This window comes from Syzygium oleosum, unplaced genomic scaffold (assembly GCF_021117445.2).
Source record: "Syzygium oleosum isolate NSW1041296 unplaced genomic scaffold, Sole_v2.1 Sole_v2.43, whole genome shotgun sequence".
Taxonomy (NCBI): domain Eukaryota; kingdom Viridiplantae; phylum Streptophyta; class Magnoliopsida; order Myrtales; family Myrtaceae; genus Syzygium; species Syzygium oleosum.
Window position 1 is genome coordinate 357,417 of NW_026607527.1, and position 21,086 is coordinate 378,502.

The 21,086-nt window shown below is 37.6% G+C and overlaps 1 protein-coding gene across 1 annotated transcript in view; it reads left to right on the top strand.

Moving 5' to 3' along the window:
• Nucleotides 1-1,795: 1,795 nt before the first annotated feature.
• LOC130136194 (putative disease resistance protein RGA4) overlaps nt 1,796-21,086 on the top strand; it is a 90,692-nt gene continuing 71,401 nt past the window's right edge. The window contains exon 1 of the mRNA XM_056306355.1: nt 1,796-4,602. Within this exon, the coding sequence (XP_056162330.1) occupies nt 1,818-4,574 (2,757 nt within the window). The 5' untranslated portion in view covers nt 1,796-1,817 and the 3' untranslated portion in view covers nt 4,575-4,602. The remainder of the gene's footprint in view (nt 4,603-21,086) is intronic.

A 21,086-nucleotide genomic window follows, 5' to 3' on the forward strand; every position in this document is an offset into this window, starting at 1 on the left:
CTTTTATATTTAAACCCTTCCTACTTTCTTTTAATTCTCACTCTCATAGCTAGCCTTGCTCCTAGACTCTCTAGTCTCTCGACTTTCCCCCAACAGTGCCCTTGATCTCTGTCTCTCTCTCTCTCTGGAGTCTTGCCCACGCCGTCTCATCTCATCTCTCTCTCTTGGTCTTGCCGACCCCGTCTCCTGTCCTCCTCTCTTGATCTCGCCGGTTGTGGCCTCGCCTTTGTTGGTCGGCCGTCGATCAACCCACTATTAGCCAGGTTCGTTCTTTCTTATAGCAACTAATCTGTAAGCTTTTCTGAAGATGAATAGCCTGAGCACAGTACTATGCGTTTTCTTTTTTCTTTGGAAAAATTCCAAGAAAGCAAGGAAAAATAGGAAATTTGAAGCAATACGAATGACAGAATGACAATTACCACCGAAGAATTTCTCTGCTCACTACAAAAATAATTTTGTTTTGGCCATGAACTATGAACTGCTAAGCCAGTAAACTCATCCTGCAATTGGGCCTTCACAAAATGAAAAATGAAACATAAAAAGGTAGACTGGTTCGAGGTCGGTTCGGTTAAGCTCTGATACCAACTTTGTCATACATCAAATCCAACCCAAAAATTTAGAGAATGACTGGCCATCCTCTGGAAAAGATAAAGAACGAAGCCTTAAATGACTGGCCATCCTCTGGAAAAGATAAAGAACGAAGCCTTAAACTAAGAATAGTAATTTTAAACCAATATATTAACTAGGCAAAACCTTTCATTGAATGATAATTATGACAAAATCCAGTAAATCATGAATTAACCAAAATCTAGAAATTCTTTAACCCTCTCCGAATTGCTCTTAATGAGATTAATGCAATTTTTGAAAATTTGGGAGAGTCCCTGTCCAATCAAAGTTGAGTTGTGGAATGGTTTTCGAAACTGTTTTGAGATAATCCAAAAAAAAAAATAGATGAAAAAGGCCAGCTTCTTTTGAAAAAGATTGATATATGGGGAAAGTCAATTTCATCAGGAAATTATGCACCAATAACTACACTAGATTTAATTCTTAATAACAACTTACAATGAGGCTTGATTTAGACAAACCAATTGCGGACCTTGGACCCGACCTCGGTGGGTCCCATATGCATTGTTGATTTAGGCTTGCGTGGATGATGAGGATTCCTATCTTCAACAACTCGAGTCGGTCAAAGAAGTTGAAAATTAGATTTGTCGGGATTTTGATTTGCCAGTCTTACGTGAGCGTCAACGACTGTTCTGAGAAGCCTATAGCCTTGCAACGACTGTACTATTATCTTCTGATCCACAGAGAGACAAAGAAAGAGAGATACATAGAACAAAAATGGCGGAAGCTGTCATCCTCAGCATTACTGGAAAGATCGTTGAATATCTGGTTCCTCAAGCACTAGACAAGGTTGGAAAGTTATGGGGGGTCAAGCAAGAACTCGAGCTGCTCAAGGACACTGTCTCCATGCTTCAGCCTATGCTAGACCATGCAGAAGAACAATACCACCATAATCCCCAAATCCAAGATTGGGTTGACAAACTGAAAGACGCTTTCTATGATGCGCAGGACGTGCTTGAAGAATTCAATATAGAAGCTATGCGACGAGATCTGAGAGGCCACAATGAAATGATGAAGGAGGTAAGGACATTTTTCTCAAATTCAAACCAGCTTGCTTTTAAATTGAAGATGAGTGACAAAGTAAGAGCAGTGAGGGAGAGAATACATGCCATTGAGGCTAAAAGGAAATTTTACTTGGAAGAGCGCCCCGTGGATTCACGAGCAGAGAGAGAGAGTGGAGGAAGAGAAAAGAGATGCGTGCGTTTAAATGTGAGAGAGATATTACAGGGAGGGATGATGATAAGAAGAGGGTTATGAAAATTTTACAGGATTTAGACGTGAAAGAGAACATTTCCATCCTTCCAATAGTTGGTATTGGCGGGCTTGGAAAAACGACTCTCGCTAAATCTGTGTATGAAGATAGTAAATTTGACTTGAAAATGTGGGTTTGTGTCTCTGATGACTTTGACATGAAAAAAATAATGAAAGACATTATAGCTTGTGCAAAGGGGAAAGAATCAAGAGAGGTTGCACCGGAACAGTTGCCAAGTGAACTGAGGGCAACAATTGATGGAAAGAGATATCTCTTAGTTTTAGATGATTGGTGGAATACAGAGCGAGAAACATGGCTGGGCTTGAAAACTTTATTGGTCGGAGGTGCTAGAGGGAGCAAGATCCTTATAACTACACGTCTTCCTTCGGTTGCGATGATCACCGGTGCTCCGCCTTATCTCCTTGAGGGCTTATCTGAAAGTGCATCTCTTGATTTATTATTACAAATGGCTGATCGAAAAATAGAGGAGATACAAGAATCTGACATGCTAGCCATTGGCAAAGAGATAGTTAGAAAGTGCTCTGGGGTCCCATTGGTTGTTCGAATTGTCGGCAGTTTACTATTCTTTAAAAAAAGTAAACATGAATGGTCACAATTCAAAGATAACGAGCTTCCGGATGTGTTTCAAAGGGAAGACAGCATAAAATCAGTTCTTAAACTTAGTTATGACCATCTTCCTTCACATTTGAAACAATGTTTCGCATTTTGTTCATTGTTTCCCAAAGATTATGAGTTAAAGAAGCAGACTTTGGTCGATCTTTGGCTGGCAGAAGGATTTATCCGGCAATCAAATACAAGTCAGCATTTAGAAGACATTGCTCATGGATATTTCATGGATCTACTATGGAGTAACTTCTTCCAAGATTTTCAAAAAGATCCACTCACGAACGAGGAGACCTACAAGATGCACGATTTGATGCATGATCTAGCTTGCTTAGTTGCAGGGACCGAGTATTGGGTGGCATTGGACGACGCAAAATCCATACATGAAAGAGCTCGTCATTTATCTCATCGTTTAAATTCCAATATTATGGGTAAACTTCCAATCTCACGCTTGAAAGCAAGTCCCCTGAGAACATTTCTGTCTGTCGCTAGATATGGGGAAACTAGATCAAGAGGACCAATAAGTGAAGCAGATCTACGCCTACTCATTCAAAGTTTCAAAAAGTTACGCATATTGGATCTGCATGACACATGTGTGGGGGAGGTGCCAAGGTCCATTGGTAAGTTGAAGCATCTCACGTATCTCGATCTCTCTGACAATTTTGAACTCAAAAGGCTTCCTAACTCCATTACGAGATTGCAGAATTTGCAAACACTTAATCTCAATTGTTGTGTCCACCTTAAAGAATTGCCGAAGGATATAAGGAAGTTAGTCAACCTTCGAAATCTAGACATATATGAATGTAATGAACTTGGTTATGTGCCATACGGACTAGGGCAATTGAGTTATCTGCATAGGCTAACGCGCTTCATTTTGCCCAAAGATAAAGCTCTTGCTAAGGATTGTTGCGAGCTTGGGGAGCTAAATGGGCTTAATGACATTCGAGGAAACCTTAGCATTGAAAATTTGGGAAGCGTGACGGATGTGGTAGCAGAATCCAAGGCAGCGAACTTGATAGGAAAGCATTATCTGGAATCTTTGCAACTTAAATGGGGCGATTTCGATACCGATGATGCAATAATCGGGGATAGAGATGATGAAGCGCTGTTAGGTGGACTGCAGCCGCATTCAAATCTACAGTACTTGACGATCTGGGAATATAAAGGTGAGAGCTTTCCAAAGTGGTTGACGGAAAACCTTGCGCCTTCCTTGCCAAATTTAGTCGAGGTACGCATCTTCTTTTGCGGAAGATGTAAACGTCTCCCTCCACTAGGCCAACTACCTCGCCTCAAGTTTTTATCGATTTGGAGGATGCCTGAATTGGAAGACATCGAGCCAAGCCATTCATCGACTTCAACACCACCATTTCCTAGCCTATTGGAATTATGGATCGATGGCTGTATGAAATTGAAAGCCATGCCACAAACTCCGCATCTCGAGAAATTGATGCTGGCTGAGTCCAACCCAGCATTGATAAATATGATATTTGAGCTTAATAAATTGAAGAGCCTGGAAATCAGGTATACGGAGCTTCCAGAATGTTTGCTTGAGGAGTGTTTGAAAAGCCTCACCTCCCTCGAATCTCTTCGCATCGATAGATGTCATCGGTTAACTTCCCTCTCACCGCAGCATCTATCGAACCTCGTGGATCTCCGTATTTGGAATTGTAAGGAGTTGGATTTATCCAAAGGCGAAAGCGGCAACATCAACAACGACTTGGATTTCCATGGAGGACTTCAGAATCTCCGCTCCGTGGATCTCAGTCTCCTTCCAAAACTGGCGTCTCTCCCGCGGTGGCTTCTACGGGTCCGCAATGTCGAGCGCCTCCATATTGGCGGGTGCGACAATTTGAAGGATTTACAAGATCTCGAGGCCCTCCAATCGCTTCAGCGGCTCACAATCCTCGCGTGCCCCTCGCTGACGTCATTACCCGAAGGAATGCGAAGGCTCGCATCCCTTACTTACCTGGGCATCTTCGATTGCCCAGAATTGGAGAGGAGGTGCAATAGAGATGGAGGCGAGGACTGGGACAAGATCGCTCATATCCCCCGCATACGACTTGGATGGGGGTAGATCGAGCCCCTAATTTTCTTTACTGAAGGTATGTATGTGGGGGGCACCTTGTTCCCCCGGATCTTTTACTTGAAGAACAATTCTCGAATGATCGTTGTGTAATATATACATGTTCGACTCACTTACAGTGTCTCTGTTTCCAGTGATTTTAGACTGCGACCGAGATCTCCATATGCCACGACTACTTCATTTGTTGTTCAAATCTGTCCATATATGTTGTCTCTGCTTCTGATACTCTGCCAGGTATTGATTCATGTTAATCAAATATCTAGATGAGCAAAGCACGTCAACTTACGCCACAAGTAACGTATACCCAAGGGGAATCGTGAGTTCGTTTCGGCTTCTGACGAATTATATTCGCTTCGCTTGGTTGAGATTATGCTTGCTGGTTGTTTGTTCTCTTGCTCGGCTGATTGGTGTTGTGGTCTTACTTTGGTATTGCTATAACGATGCTTTGATAATTTTGCGCATCCGAATTTGATTACACTCGTGAATTTCCTTTGAGCTGTCATTTGGGCTAATTGAGGAATTCTCAATTGCACTGATTGCTATTTGTCATAGTGGCCAGGGAAGCTTTCATATTGATATGATAGGATAGCAAATTTCTCAAGAAACAGATGCGCCTATTGGCATGCATTATAATGTGATTTTGTCCGGAAATAATATGAAGGTAGAACCGTTTGAGGTGCAAAATACATGGACTGGTGAATTCTAACCGGGGTAAAGACGAGTGATGTCTTACTCTTGAATCTATTGAGAGCCTAGAAGGTCTTGCCTTAGATGGATTACTTCTTTGCCATCAACTAACATTAAAAAGTATGACGAAAGAATAAAAACAGAGTGCAATGAGGTGTTTGGTGAGTGCTTGTGCATATATGTGTGTAAATGAGTGAAGATTAGAGAAGTGTGTATTTTTGAGCTAAATCTTCACAGCGCCATGCTAACATCTTCTCTGTTTAGTATTCATGCTTTGACATCGTCAAAATATCAGTCCTCGTTTTATAGGTGGTGAATTGGTCGTTGTCCATTCTTGCACATGAGTCCTATACGAAACTAAATCAATACTGAATTATGTTTGCCAAAATTCGAGTATAACCGTGTTGATTCTGCTGGTCATATGCTTATTGTTGGATTAAACTTGTTATATACTCTTCTTGTTGGATTAGATTTGTCTTCTTTCTCTGCTAGTGCTTAAAATGTTTTGTTTACTGGACTTGTCTCCCTTGTGAATGAACAATGGTGTCTGCTGAAATCCGCTGAATACGCTACCGAGAGCTTGTCTCTTCAAATAGAAGCTCGCTGACTGCGCTTGACAAGGCCACAATCATAACTATGGACTCTCTATCCTTCTCTCAGCATTTCATTGTCTTCATCACATGTGCTTCTTCTTTCTGTCCGTCATTCGCATTTTTGTTATTGCTCTGTTTCAAGGCCCTGCGAGGACGGAGTCGAAGTTGTACAGCACTGGGTGAAACTCCTGTTCTTTCCGCATTCGCATTGCTCTCAACTTGAAGGGTTTGAGTACGGGTATATGCATGTAAATTTGGTAAGGAAAGATCAATTCAGTAAAGGTGAATCCTTCCTTGCCTGCTCTCTCTTTTTTTTGTTTTCATCTTGCTCTCCAGAGTCGGTATTATGTTGTGATCCTATTTGGAAAGCTTGAGGACTTGAATATTTTAATTCCCCAAAAAAATTTGTAGTAGCTGCAGTTCTTTGGGGAATTATTGATTGCTTAGGGGAATTGGTGTCTTGCGATTTGTGAAACCAAGTTTTTAGCAGGCTATGCTTAACATTTGCTTTTCTTCAGTCCTATCAAAACCCCTCCGGCATGTGATGAAGCTATATCAATACGATCTCTTACTTCAGCAGTTTTATGGATAGCCAGGGATTAAACCAAAGTTTTGATTTGATATTAAATCATAATTGGAGTGTGTGTTTTGTGTTCTGTTTTGCAACCTGGACGGTTTATTCATGTAGCTGATACTTGCATATACTTTTCATAAAATGAGTGGGCAATGAATGGGTGTAAAGAATACATGTCGATTTCGAAAGAAATAGAACCGTTGTCATGTTTGATCATGCTGGAATGGAATTTGGATTTGCTGGCTTATCTGATTGGGGTTCAATTTCGGCATGTTGTGATGTCATTTTTATCATGTGAACATGTATGATGATTTAGAAGAATGTTATGGTGAATTGGTGATAATTTTTATCAACAAATAACCATGTTGCTGTGCCTTGAACTTGCTGGATATGGGCTGTCATCACCATTCCTTTGCTGGTCACTCTCTTTGGGGTGTAGATTGAATTGATCTGAAGCCCATCCCAGTGTTGTTCTTATTACCCGTGATGTGGTGTTTGTATGTTGACGATTTCTTAATCATTGGGCATGGTTGTTGCCAATTGCTTTGATTGAGGTGATGCTGAAATTCATGGAGTATCTCAGTGAAGATTTGATTCAGAGGAAGGACCCAGAATAAGAGAAGAAAACGAAAAAAAATAAAATAAAATTCTTAAAATAAAAATTAGAAATGGTTAGAAAAAAATAGGCATTAATTAGGTTGTTAGATTTTAGTATTAGAATTAGTTTATTCTTGGAAGATTAATACTTCAAAAAAGAAATTGAACTCAATTTGTACTAAAATCATGGAGGTTGCTGTCCTGGGGCTTAACAACAAGGTCATGTTATATTCATTGTCCAACTCGTATCGGTTTACTTTACTGCACTTTATATTTTACTCGTTCTTTCATTACTTTCTTAGATCAATTAATTATGATTCTTTTATAATGTTTTCCTATGTTTTATTTTGCTTGCTTTAGCTAAGTGGTTAAGTTACAATCATAATAAACACCAAAAACATTGTCTGGACACTTAGCGGACGAAAACGTTAGGACTCATAATTGGATAAAAAGATTGCATGACCACTTTAGCTAACAAATAATTAAGTTTAGGTACCAAAAGAGCACTAATTAGATAACTAGTGTAATCAAGTCATCGATCCTAAATCTTTGGTTGCATAGGAAATGAGGTATACTCCCGTACCTCACTTGGTTTCTGGCAGACCCCAATAGGCTGGCGGCAAATCCAGTTTCACATAGGATATTCATAAGCTAAATCAAACTTAAAATGAAACGCAACCTCATGCAAGGTAATGGCTTGGGAGAGCCAGCGCCTAATCAAGGGCCGTTGGCCCGCCTTTTGGGCATTACCTCTAAATTAGTCTTTTCCCCAACCACGTCAGGAAAAAGCTGTCGCGACAATGTGATGATAGAATGTGCTTTTTTTGGAGAAATTAACAGAATCATACGTTAGTGAAGAGAAACAGCTCAAAAGGTACTATGAGGAACAGTACATGCAAACCCTTGTATCGAATACACATTTTTCGTAGTTGATGGGATTGGAATCTAGTGCAGGGGAGAAATGGCTTTGATTCAGGTGATTCGTTCAAGTCTTGGCTTCTCTGCTCCCGCTATGGAGCTCAGCTTGCTCTGTTTTTCCTTATAGCTTACTCTCATCCACGAGATGGAAAAGTCGGTTCTTGAAGCTAACGCCCGTTCTGTAAAGATTGTTTTAGAATATCTTTTTGGATTTACTTATATTCTATCTCCAGTCGAGCCTACTGGAACCGGTAGATTTTGATGAAAACAATTGGAACATACATCAGTTATTTTAGAATTTGAACCTTAGACTTGACTAAGATGAGACTGATTAATCAAACTCTCTTTGGGAGGTTGATGATTTGCTTTTGAGGTGAGATTGTACGACATCGAGCGAAGGTCTGGCCTGTATTCATGCTAAAACTTGCAGTGATAAATTATAGAAAGACCTCGGAACTTTAGGTGGAAATAATGGGATGGTGAAAAATGTTTCTAAGGTATAGTTGAAAGCGAAGAATTAATGAAGTTGCAACGGTTGGCAGTCATAGAAAAAGGAATTTGGGTTGACGGAGAGGGATCCCACGTGGACCTAATTTATACGTGAAAAATGAATATTTTAATGTTTATTTTTTATTGTGTGAAAAAAAATTATATAAAGGGTATAAAGTCCTCTCCTTTCGAAGCTCTCATTCCTGCGCAAGAGCTGCATCGTTCACTTTATAAAGGGAAGTAAAGGCATCCCAAAAAGAAGTTCGATTTTTGTACGGCCTCTGTGATCAATATTGATAACTTTTTTTTTAAACTTTTTTTTTAATAATTCAGGGATATTGACGTGAAAACATTCATGGAACATCGTGCAAACCCCACGAATTTAATTCTTCTTGTTTAGGATTAAATTTGTTCTATTTGTTTTTGTGGTACTTGATAGAAGTTTGAACGGCAAGATGTCATTGTCTCTCCTCTCTTAACTTTTTAAGTGATTAACTTATATTGCAATCTTTGATAGTGCACATCGGACGTTGAAATTTACTGGAATTTAAATTGATCTCGAAACTCCAACTTGAGACTTGACTCGAGCATGACTTATTAATTAAACTCTCTTTACGGAGGATAATGAAAGTGATTCCGTGGTGTCATCCCATTAGTAGCGACTAGCGAGACACTTATTTAATACGTTCACCTTTTTACTATTGCATCAGGGTCTTCATTTAGCTCGCAGCCTTGGAGCAATTTCAACATCTTTTAAGGGGCGGTGGCCAATTTTTGTAATCATTCTAGGGATAGCAACAAGATGTGCCGGGAGAAGAATGATACGAGATTGCTCATAGCCTGCAGATAAAGCACGAATTTGATTGAGAACCGCCAGGAAGATGAATAATAAATGTATCAGTTTGCTTTCTTTTGGTATAATAAGCAGCTCTTTTTTCAACAAGTATGCAAAATAATTTGAGTCGTAGGGTTCTTCTTCTATATTGAACCATGTGAAATAGGTTTCATTTGGCAAAAATATTTTTCCCTTATCTTATCTCCAAAGATACCGAGTTATATTAGAATCTCATTTTCATATCATCAATCCTAACTAAATATCCTTGCCGCTCCATGTGCTGGTTCAATAGGAGTGGGATCATATCAATGGACGGTCTCGAGCCCGGCCTGATCCTTACGTCAGGCCTAATATATTACCCAGATTGACGTTAATTTATTTGAGTTTCATTGTGATCTTATGATCTTCTTCTAAGGTGACAAGGCTTCTTATATTTACATATTAAACCTCTTTTGAGCAGTTTCAACAAATTATGGGTTGAAGCTTAATCCTCGCTTATAAAACTTTTTTTGAGTAGATATGGCAGAGCTTATTGCAGCGATTTGCTACGAAGAAGTGGCATTCTGAGAGGAGCATCGACTATTATATACCTTGAACTTTCTTCAACATCTGGCAAAGCTTAGTGACATTGATCGCACACCATTAAGTTGAAAGGATGACCGGAAGAATGTCAAGCATTTGACTTTTGCAGACAAACTACAACTCATTAAATCAGTTATATTTAGCTTGGTAAGATAGAGGAAAGTAAGCGCATTGCCGGCCTTTTGGGAAAGGCTAGCCTCACAATGCCAAGGGAGCTAGAGCAAATTTACTTCCTCATGGTTTTGACAATGCGCATCCTGGGGTGCCACGAGAAGTTCATTTTTTCGAAAGCAGTGTAATAATGCTGCCTCGAGATGAATGTTAAAGTTCCAGACGTCATCTATTGTGAAAGTAAGGAAAAGAGTATAAAAAAAGGAAAAGATGCCACGTCAAACCGAAATATAATGACAAGATCCACCATGTATAGTGGATTTCAAGCTCCACGCTTTCGCATCACCGGCATAGGAATAGCTAAGGGCTTGTCATGATAAATTTTTATACTTTGTTTTCTTTTTTGTTTAATCTAATCTTATCGCGGACACATCTTTACATTTTTTGGCTTGGAACATATGAAATGTTGGGCACTGATCAGAAAAAAAAAAGAAGAAGCTGGGCTTATTTGTTCTTTAGCCCCCACTTGGAGAAATTTTTATCTGCATCTGCTAAGAAAAAGAAACTTTAGTTGTCACTTTCTAGACCACGTGGGACTGACTATTGTTTGCCATTACCTAACATTAACAGGGTCGCTGGTAATTACATTTTTAATGCAAAAGCTTAATAAACCCATGAATAGGTTACTAATCTCAAAGTAAATTCTCGGTCTTCTATATTAAAACTTGCTATTACATTGTAGAAATTATCTGGCATGTTCAAATTTGTTAGGTTATATATATATGGAAAAGTTACTTTTCATATGAAACATTGTTAATCATGTAAAAAGGTTAGTGATTATTCAGAAATTTTTTTTTGGCAAGAGATTATTCAGAAATTGAAAGTAGAGTTTCTTAGGGAAAGTTACTGATCCCATGTAAAATTATTAGTTACATACTTACAAAGTCACATATTTTCTTTTGAAAATTCTAGTAGAGCAAGGGGGTTAGCAAGAAATGGAATGACGTATTCTTAAATTGGCATCCATAGATATGTTGAACATGCAACTTCTGTGGAAGTGGGAGTTATGAGATCCAACAGCTAGTCGTGAATAAGTGTGAATAAGAATGGGCAACTCATGCTATCCTTGTTAAGGATCTCAAGCATCTTGCCAAATGTTTTGCGAAATATTTACTCTCATTTAGAACAAGAAAGGATTCGTGATATTACTCATAAATTAGGATCTAATTTCAAATGGGCGCCACCTTGTTTACTTTTGAGAGTTCAATTCTTCGTTCGAAACGATTAAATGTTAGAGTACATTTATCTTAATTGCTCGGTGTGATTTAGAATAGGACGCAAGCGCAATGCTTACCAAAAAGTAGTAGTTTGTCTACGAATTGACAGGGACAGTGAACCCTAGATGCAATATCACTATTTATCTTTAAATCTTTGATACGTATAGTCTTACAAAGGAAGTATACACATATCCATAATATAATTGTCCTTGTTTGAATGCGGTTAGTGTTGGAAATAAGAAACATACTGTTTGACTAGGCCAGAATTAAAACTAGAAATGTAGTAAAGGTCCATGTCCAATTTCGAACCCGTCTTTCTATGGACAGAAAACCCATGTCAGATTTACTATTAGAACTCAAATGTAACATTATATCATCGACCATAAGCTGATATTGTCGTCCGAACACCGAAGATTGTGCAGCCCTTGGGGGCATTCCAGCGATGCTGTTGTCTAAGCTGCAAAACAGATGGCTTCTGGGCTTGAGTTGATTGGGCCGGATGTAGTGTAGCCTTTGTAAGTGGATGGTCACTCTGATTTGTCGGCCAACGAAAATATTTTCTTCTAAAAGATCCTTTAGTTACAGCACGGTGATGTCGACGAGTGGAGAATTGTGGTTTTGCTTTACCAACACGTTATCTCCCAATTTTTTCGGTCGCCTTTTGAAAAAGGAAAAAGCAAGGAAAAGAAGAAAAAGAAGAAAGAGGACACGTCAAACCCAAGGACAATGATATGGTCCACCACCTGTGGTGGATTTCAAGCGGTACCTCCACATTCCTAAACAAAATAGCCAAAGGCGTTATTCTCTTAGACTTTAACATTTTTGCTTTAATTTTTCCTTTAATCTAATATAATATTTCTACAACAATATGTGAACATCAACTTGCCTTACATACATATTAAGTAGATGTAAATCTTTCTTGTGGACACACACGGCGAGCATGTTTTGCGATTAGCATCTATAATTTAAACACTTCCTATTATTTATTATTACCGCGCGCTCATATTATCTTCAAGTTTTATGCAACGAATGAGGTGATTGGCCATTGATGAGGACAAGTCAACATTTGATTTTTAATTTCTAGAGTATCAAAAGCTCATGATCTCTCTCTATCTCTAATACGCAAAGGAGGAGGAAGAAGAAGACAGACGTGACACGAAAAAAAGAAAAAAACGAACAAAAGAACAAAGTGCTGTTTAATAGTTAGTCATGGTCCAGTTAAGTTGCTTTTTTGACCATGTCTTTTGCCGGCCTCATGCATGCTGTAGATGGCAGTACGGCTTCATAGACGTGGCCCCTAGTTAAGGCCATACCCATCCCATCTGTATTTGTACACATTGTCCAATCCAGCTTCGTCACGTACCAACGGAATCTCCATCCCAAAGTGCGCCCGCTGCCCCACCTGAATGATGCTTTTACAATGCTTTTCGTTTTTGCTTTGCTCCACCTAACACGTTTATCTTCTTTGCCCTTTTTATGATTGCCTTCGGAAAAAGGAGGATGAAAAGGACAATGGGAAAAGAGAAAAAGAAGACACCTCAAATCGCAGGACAATGATTGCCAGCTGTAGTGAACTTCAAGCTTTTTGCGCTCCCACAAACCTCAGCAAAATATCCAAGTATTCTGTCGAGAGATTTTTATCTATATATATTTTTAATCTAATCTTGTCTTGAACAAGTTTTTATTTTTTTGTTGGCTTGAATCATGTGAAATTTTTGCAACCGTTAAAATATCGATATGTAATTCACGCATAATTTTTTTTCAAAATCTTTTGATAATTTAAATAACATTTTAAAAAAGCATAAACAAATAAGTCCTGAGAAAACTCATCTAACTCTGATCATCATAATTACCTTCTTTCGTTCTATTTCATCGTGTGTCATTTGCGAAACCATATTATGCATGTATATAACAAGAAAGTAAGATAAAATGGAGCTTAGCGGTTTCAGCTATATCATTACAAATCTTCAGTCATTTCCACTATTCTTAACATTAATTAGACATGTTGCTTCAAAATAAAGCAAAAAAATAAACCTTAATCATTAAATCTAATCTAAGAAAATGTTTTTTTAAACATTACATCGACATCAACTTACCATATCTACTAATTTGGATGTAATATTTTGCACGCGTATATATATAATTTTTGCAATCGGTATTTGTCATTTATAAATTTCTAAATATCTTTAAAAGGGTTTTGTATGGTAATTGAGGTAAGGTGCCCATAGTAAGTTTTTTACGCACTAAAAGAGGTAGTTGGCCATTAATGAGTGACGATTGACATATTAACATTTGGCTTTTTAATATCAAGAGTTCCCACGAGGGCCCGTGTCTCTCTATCTTGAAAACGCGGAGGAGGAGGAAGAAGAGAAACGCGGCGTGGTGCCTCAAAAAAAAAGAAAAACAAGAGAAAAAGAAAGCGATGGTCGAATTAAGTTGCTTTTTGGCCATGTCGGTCACGTAGCAATTATTTATGTCATGCCTCATCTTCTGTCAACCTCATGCTGTATATGGCAGCACGGCTTCATACATGTGGACCCTAATATTGAGAAAATATTAGGTGAATATTTTCTCCCCTAATATTAGGCAATTATTGTGCATCTTCTTGGGTTTTTTATTTTTTATTTAATTCGAGTAGTCAATTTATATAAACCGTTCTTCCTTTCACTTAGATGCTCTCTACGATGATGACGTGTGAAAAGTAAGGGCATTTTTTTCACCAAGGCATGCACAAAATTACGAAAGATAGTAATGAAAGTGGGTGCCAAAATCTATATATTGTGAAAATCGTGTGGTTGAGAAGCGGGCGAACACCCGCGGACAAAAAGTCAGGCTTTAAAGAACAGTGCAAAGAGACGTACATCTACTGGCGTGCGTCTTGACAAAGGAAATGTATATTTTTAGAGGGACGAGGTTTGTTTTGGGCTGTAATTTCAGCGACCGGTTTGGTTTTGTGGGAACCGACGAATCGCCTTCGCCACCCGCTGGCCGACCGGTTGCTTTGGTCTTTTTGCTAAACTTTCCTGTATCTCTCTTGTTTTTGCAACGAAAGAAAAGGAAGTGCATTGGAGAGACTCCAGAGGTGAATGAACAACAACACCACCATAGTCATAGTGAAGCATGTCGTCGGAAAGGGAAGATGAGAATTTACCTTCTTCCTGGAAGAGTCACAAATTTCAGTTTTAGTTTGGACAAGATTATGAAAGAGTTACTTCTCCTGCCACATCCTCTATGAATGATAATGACTACAAGTCTTTCACACATAGCGCGCACATACACACGGATAAACGTGTCTACACTGCAAAAGATGCTCCAAAAATATGTTAAAAGGGTATTTTGCGTAGTCTATGCAGGTTTTAAATTCACACAAGAAAATAGCACCGGGTTTTTTTAGGACTCAAATTTTTGAGGATGTTAAAAGATGCTTTGCATATTCTAGCCATGTCTCGAGAATCCACACTGTTAGACCTTCGAAATGCATTCTTAGTAGTGATGAGGTCCGAGGCCTGGTGTCATCGACTAGTCATTAGTGCCCAACTAGAAATTGCTATGGTCTTGCAAGTACTATTAGAAAACATCTACAAGGGAATTCGGCAAAGATTTGATTGCGTATATTGAATAGGGCTAAATTAGACGAATAGTATGTTAGGGGAATAAAAAATAAGAGCCAGACTCAAAAGATAAGACAGGTGGCTTGTCTTATAGTAATTGATAAAGGAAAGTGATAAATTTGAACAAAAGGATATTATTACAAACTAATCAATATGTAAAATATTTTGTGCAAATTGTATATGCCAGAAAAAAAACCATGGGTATGCCTAAATATATTATTTTACATTACATAAATGTGCAAGTTTTGGTATTGCCTAGTATTGGAAGAGAGATCTTAAAGGCAGTTTTATTTATTTGTTTAGAGAATATGAAAAAATAAGGGAAGAAAGAAATAATTTAGGAGCATTTATCCATAGGTAGCAGATAATTTTGAGAGATTGGCAAGGAGAGTGAACTTCCTTAATCAAAGAGTAATGTTTTAATAAAATAAGAGCAATAATGTCAAGTGACGATATGAAGGAGAGTTTTCAATTGAGAAGTGTACCGTTGGCAATGGAATGTTTAACAAATCTGTCATGTTACCTAAACATATAGAACTTTCTATTTGAATGAAAAGACTCGGTCTTAACATGTATTGCATATGTATCGATATATCTACATAGATATTAGTTAATAATTAATTGCAGCTCACATCTTACCGTACCCGAATCAAAGCAAACTAATGTTTCTTAGGTTTATAAAGTAAGTTTTGTTAACAATTTTGTCATGCCTCATATCCATCCCAAGAAATTAGACAATGACCTTCATCATTTAAAAAAATGTATATATAGAACGAAGCCTTGGGAAAAAAAAAGAAGTGTTTGTCCTTGGAGAAGCAATTTGCTTTCCCGACTTGGTCCTATTCTCCTTGGCTTCTGGGCCTCGGAAACTGTCACATGAAAACAATCTACTGAATAAAAATATCTCTGTCACTTCAACACCGACATTTTCATTGCCCTTGCAAGCATGCTAGACTATTGCACAATGGATGATCTATATGTCCTTAAACTACTTCGTTTAAATTATGAAGTGTTAAATTTCGATGATATTCTTGAGATGGGAGGAGAAAATTTACCCATCAAAAAGGGACAGGGCATGTGAACACCAACACATTAAAATAGAAAATGTATTTATGGAGCTTGAGAGAATGCTGCCGGACAGGTTGCAAAAGCCCCTATCGAAGGTTTCGGCCTTCCCTGCTATAGTAAGGTACCTTGTGTAACCACTCACTAATGATCAGTGAAAACCGTATGCTAAATAAATATCTCAGTCACTTCAACACCAGCATTTTCATTGCCCTTGCGAGCATGCTAGACTATTATTAAACACTAGAAGCAGGAAAAGCCTTTAGACAAACCAATCGAGGACCTTGGACCCAACCTCGGTGAGTCCCATATGCATTATTGACTTGGGCTTCATCTTTCTATTATGTGTGGCTGAGAATTCCCGTAATCAACATGAACGTGCGATGCATGTCCTGATAAATCCCTAGCCTTGAAATCACTGGACTAATATCTTTTAATTCACAGAGAGAAAAAGAGAGACAGAGAGAACAAAAATGATCAGGAGCATTGCTAGAGAGATCATTGCTAAGCTAATATCTATTATATATATGTATGAATAATGAGAAAGTAAGATAGAATGGAGCTTAAAGGTGGAGCCATATCATGACAAAACTTCGTTTCTTCCCACTTTCCTTAACATTAATTAGACAAAATATCTTTATTATCTATTATTATTGTGCACTTACATTATCTTTAAGAGGGTTTTTGTACGATAAATAAGATGGGTGCCTATATTAAGTTTTATGTAATAAGTGAGGTGGTGGGCCATTAATGAGTAACAATTGACAGATTAATGTTTGATTTTTAATATCTAGAGTTTCAAAAGCGGCTGGTCTCTCTATCTCCAAAATACCAAGGAGGAGGAAGGAGACAGAAGTGGCGCAAAACCAAAAACAATAAAAAGAAGAAGAGCAAAGTGATGTTAACAAGCGACCATGGTGGAGTTGAGTTGCTTTCTGGTCATGTTAGTCACGTAGCAGTATGACTTTGCACACGTTGACCACTCCAAAATTGTCACGTACCAACAAAATCTCCACTTGAAAGATACTTTTGCGAAGAAATTTGTATAATACTCGTATTGTGCAACTTTTTTTGGTTATTTATTTATTTATTTGAATATTATATGCAATATAGCTTCTTTCTTTTACTTAGATGCATGTGAAAAGTGTTAAGCCGAAGCATACAACTTTTTAGTTTTCCACCGTAACAAAAATTATAGAAAATTATACACGAAAGTACGTACAAATATTTATATATTACTAAAATTGTGCGAACTAAGAAGCACCCAAATACCTGCAGACAAAAAGATGCGCTTCAAATAACAGTGTAAAAATATACATCTGATGGTGTGTCTCGACAAAGGAAACTTACCACTTGCCAATAATATCTTTAGATACCTAGAACTTCCTTTAATATGCAAAGCTTAGCAACAAAGATTGCAAACCACTTGTAGAAAGGATAACCCTAAGAATGTCAAGTAATTCCGTGGATTCTTGCTTGCTCCTTTAAATGCCTCCATAGATTGGTACCGAGAGCCAGCTTCATTTGGATTGTTTGGGTGCGGCTTTATCTGTTAAAGGACCAAAGTATTTGGTCCGTTGAACCTAACGGTGGTTCTACTTACATTTGGTGGAAGCTTTTGAACGTGAGCAGTATACTTAAGCCTCATGTCAAACATATCGTTGAGAGCTGCAAATCTACTTCCTTACGGTTTGACAATGGGCATCCTGGAGTGCCGCTAGAAAGTTTATTCTTCAAGAGCTGTGTAATAAATGCCGCCTATGTTAAAAGTCTCAGACGTTATTTATGGTGATAAATGGCAATGGCCTCCTGCTAGATCTGATTTTTTTGTTGAAATCTAAGCAAGGCTGTGTGATTCAATCTTGCCATGCTCAAATGCCATTTGCCGATGCTTGGGAATCAGTGAGAAAAAGGAGGTCCAAGTTGCTATGCCATAAACTTATTTGGTTTGATCCTAATGTTCCTAAGTTTGGGTTAACACCCTGAACAAGCTGCTCAGTATCAATAGATAGCCGATATTGTCGTACAAGCTGCACTTGTTATTTATGTGATGCTTATTTTTTAATCTAGATGTCACCTTACCATTGAGTGCTCTTTCTATAAGACGAGAGACAGCTTCGGGACTCGTCCTTTCTCTGCGATGCTGACAGGGCTATTGGATGTGGGGATACTGAATTTCAATGGGCTTTTCAATACCGCAGAAGGAGAACATTTTCGAAAACTCTAGTAAAGCTGTGCTTGGAATAGGGCTATCTACTTTATTTAGACCGAAAGAAACATTATGCTTCGTGATGGTCCTTCCCCTTCTACTAATTTAGTGATTAGTTTTATCATGGTTGCTGTTAGAACCCGAAGGTAACATTTTATGATCAAGCATAAGCTGATATTATCCACCGAACACCAGAGACTGTGCAGCCATTGGGGCATTCCCTGTGCTGCTGCTGTTGTCTAAGCTGCAGCAAGATGGTTGGTGGGCTTGAGTGATTGTGCTGGATGGAGTGCGACCGTTGTAAGTGGACGGTGATTCCGATTTGTCTGCCAACTGGATTATTGAAAAGTTGTGGTTTTGCTTCACCAACACATTATCTCACACTTTTTCTGGTCGTCTTTTGGAAAAAAAGAAAAGATAAAAAGGAAAAGGGGAAAAGATGACACATCAAATCGAAGGACAGTGATATGATCCACCTGTGTTGGATTTCAAGCTCTAAGCTTTCACAAACATTAACGAAAGCTTGTTTGTTTAATTAAATTAATCTTAATTTGAAATCAATTTTATAATTTTCGGCCTGAAACATGTAAAATTTTCACAAACATAATTTTTATATATTTTTTCAACATTTTTTGTATTTAAATAATATTTTAAAATTTAACAGAAAAGTAAACAATTTTTTTTGCATTTTAAAAAACACAAATAAATGAGTGCTAAAAAAATCAGCTATTATGTGTTATTTGTGAAACCAAAACTCTCTCCACACAAACGTACATACATATCTATCAATGATAGGAAAGTAAGGTAGAGTGGAGTTTAATGGTGGCCTAATTCCAAAAAAAAAACATCAATTTTAGGTCGAGGGACAATTCTGGCCCAAACTTTTTTTTGTTTCATAAAAAAACACCAACTTTAGGTCGAGGGACAATTATGGCCCGAACTTTTTTTTATCCCGTAAAAAGGTCGAGTGAAAATTCTGGCCCCAATTTTTTTTTTTCTCATAAAAATCACCAACTTTCATCATGATCCCAAATCTTGCCCCCCGTTGACTTTCACCATTGTTTGAGAAAAAAGGTTATGGTGGTGAGCTTGGCGAATCTCGTCCATGGCATCTGTCGACAGGCGGTGGTCAGCTTCAGATTACTTTTGGCTAGAGAGATTTAATCTGGAGATATTTTTGACTTGTCGGTGAAGTAAAGGAGACGAATAGTTTCACAGTTATTCTTCAAATTGTGGCTTAGAAAATAAGATAATGAATATTACTTTAAATCCAGTTAGCAAGGCACGTAGATTTATTGCTAAGGTGGAATAGTCAAATTAGATAATAAATGGTCCTAAGTCAATGGGGGCCAAATTTGAGATTTAAGTGAAAGTTGATACTTTTTTACGAGATAAAAAAAAGTTGTTGCCAGAATTGTCTTTTGACCTAAAGTTGGTGCTTTTTTACGGGACAAAAAAAAATTCGGGCCAAAATTATCCCTTAACCTAAAGTTGGTACTTTTTTACGGAACAAAAAAAAAGTTCGGGCCAAAATTGTCCCTCGACCTAAAGTTGATGTTCTTTTTTGGAATTAACCCGTTTAATGGTTAAGTTGCATCATCACAAAAGTCCATCCTTTCTCACCTTTTTAAAATTAATTAGACATATTACGTTAAAATAAAATAGAATAAAACTCAATCATCTCATTTGATATAGGGAAAAAGACATTAAAAACTCTAAATTATGCACACCATGACACATTTATCCTAAACTTTTTCTGTAATACCAAAAATCTCAAACTTGTACTTGTGTGACACACTTGCCCTCCATCGAGATTGTGTCAATGAACACTGTTTAAAATTTTACTACGTGGACGACGGAAGACAAACGAGGTTGATATGGCGTCAACGTGGCTTGAGTGAAATAAAAACGATGTTGTTTTGGTTGGAAAATCATCTAATGCGATTTTGATAGAGAGTAAATGTACCACACGGGTACAAAGTTAAGGTCTTTTATGTCACTAGAAAATTTTTAGAGTAAATGTATCGTAGGGGCATAATTTATAGTTTTTCATGTTATCGAAAAAAGTTCAGGTAAATATACAGTAGATAAAATTTGGAGTTTTTGGTGATTTTTGTTTTCCTTATTTCGAGAACGATATATGAACAACAACTTGCCTTACATATTAAGTGGATGTAATTTATCTTGTTCACACGCACAGGGAGCATTGATGAAGTGGGATGTTTTGCTATTAGTATTTATCATTTAAATACTTTCTAGTAATTATTATTACCGTGCACTTATATTATCTTTAAGTTTTAATGAGGTGATTACCATTAATGAGGACAATTAAATAAGTCAACATTTGATTATTAATTTCTAGAGTTTCAAAAGGGCATGGTCTCATAGAAGAGGGAGGGAGAAGACATACGTGGCAAAAAATAAAAACAAAACGAAAGAACAAAGTGATGGTTAATAGTTAATCCCGGTCGGGTTAAGTTGCTTTCCGGCCAATTGTCCTATACAACTTCAGACAGAATCCCCAAAGTGCGATCGCGGCCCCAACAGAAAAACGCTTGTACTCTCTGCTTTCTGTTTTGCTTTGCTCCACCAAACACGTGAGCTTACCCTTTTTATGGTTTCCCTTGGAAGAAAAAGGAGAAAGTCAGGAAAAAAAAAGGACAAAGGGAAAATAATCTAAAAGCTGTGTTGATAGATTTATATATACATATATATATATATATATATGTACACACATATATGTTTTTAATCTAATCTTGTCTTGAACAAGTTTTAAAGTTTATTTAGCTTAAAACATATGAAATTTTCACAACACATAATTCTTCAAAACCCTTTAATATTTTAAAATTTAGTTTTTGCATTTTAAAAAGCATAAATGAACAAGGATCAAGAAAACTAAGCTAACTCTGATAGTTATGATTACCTTCTTTCGTTCTATTTTATAGTGCGTCATCT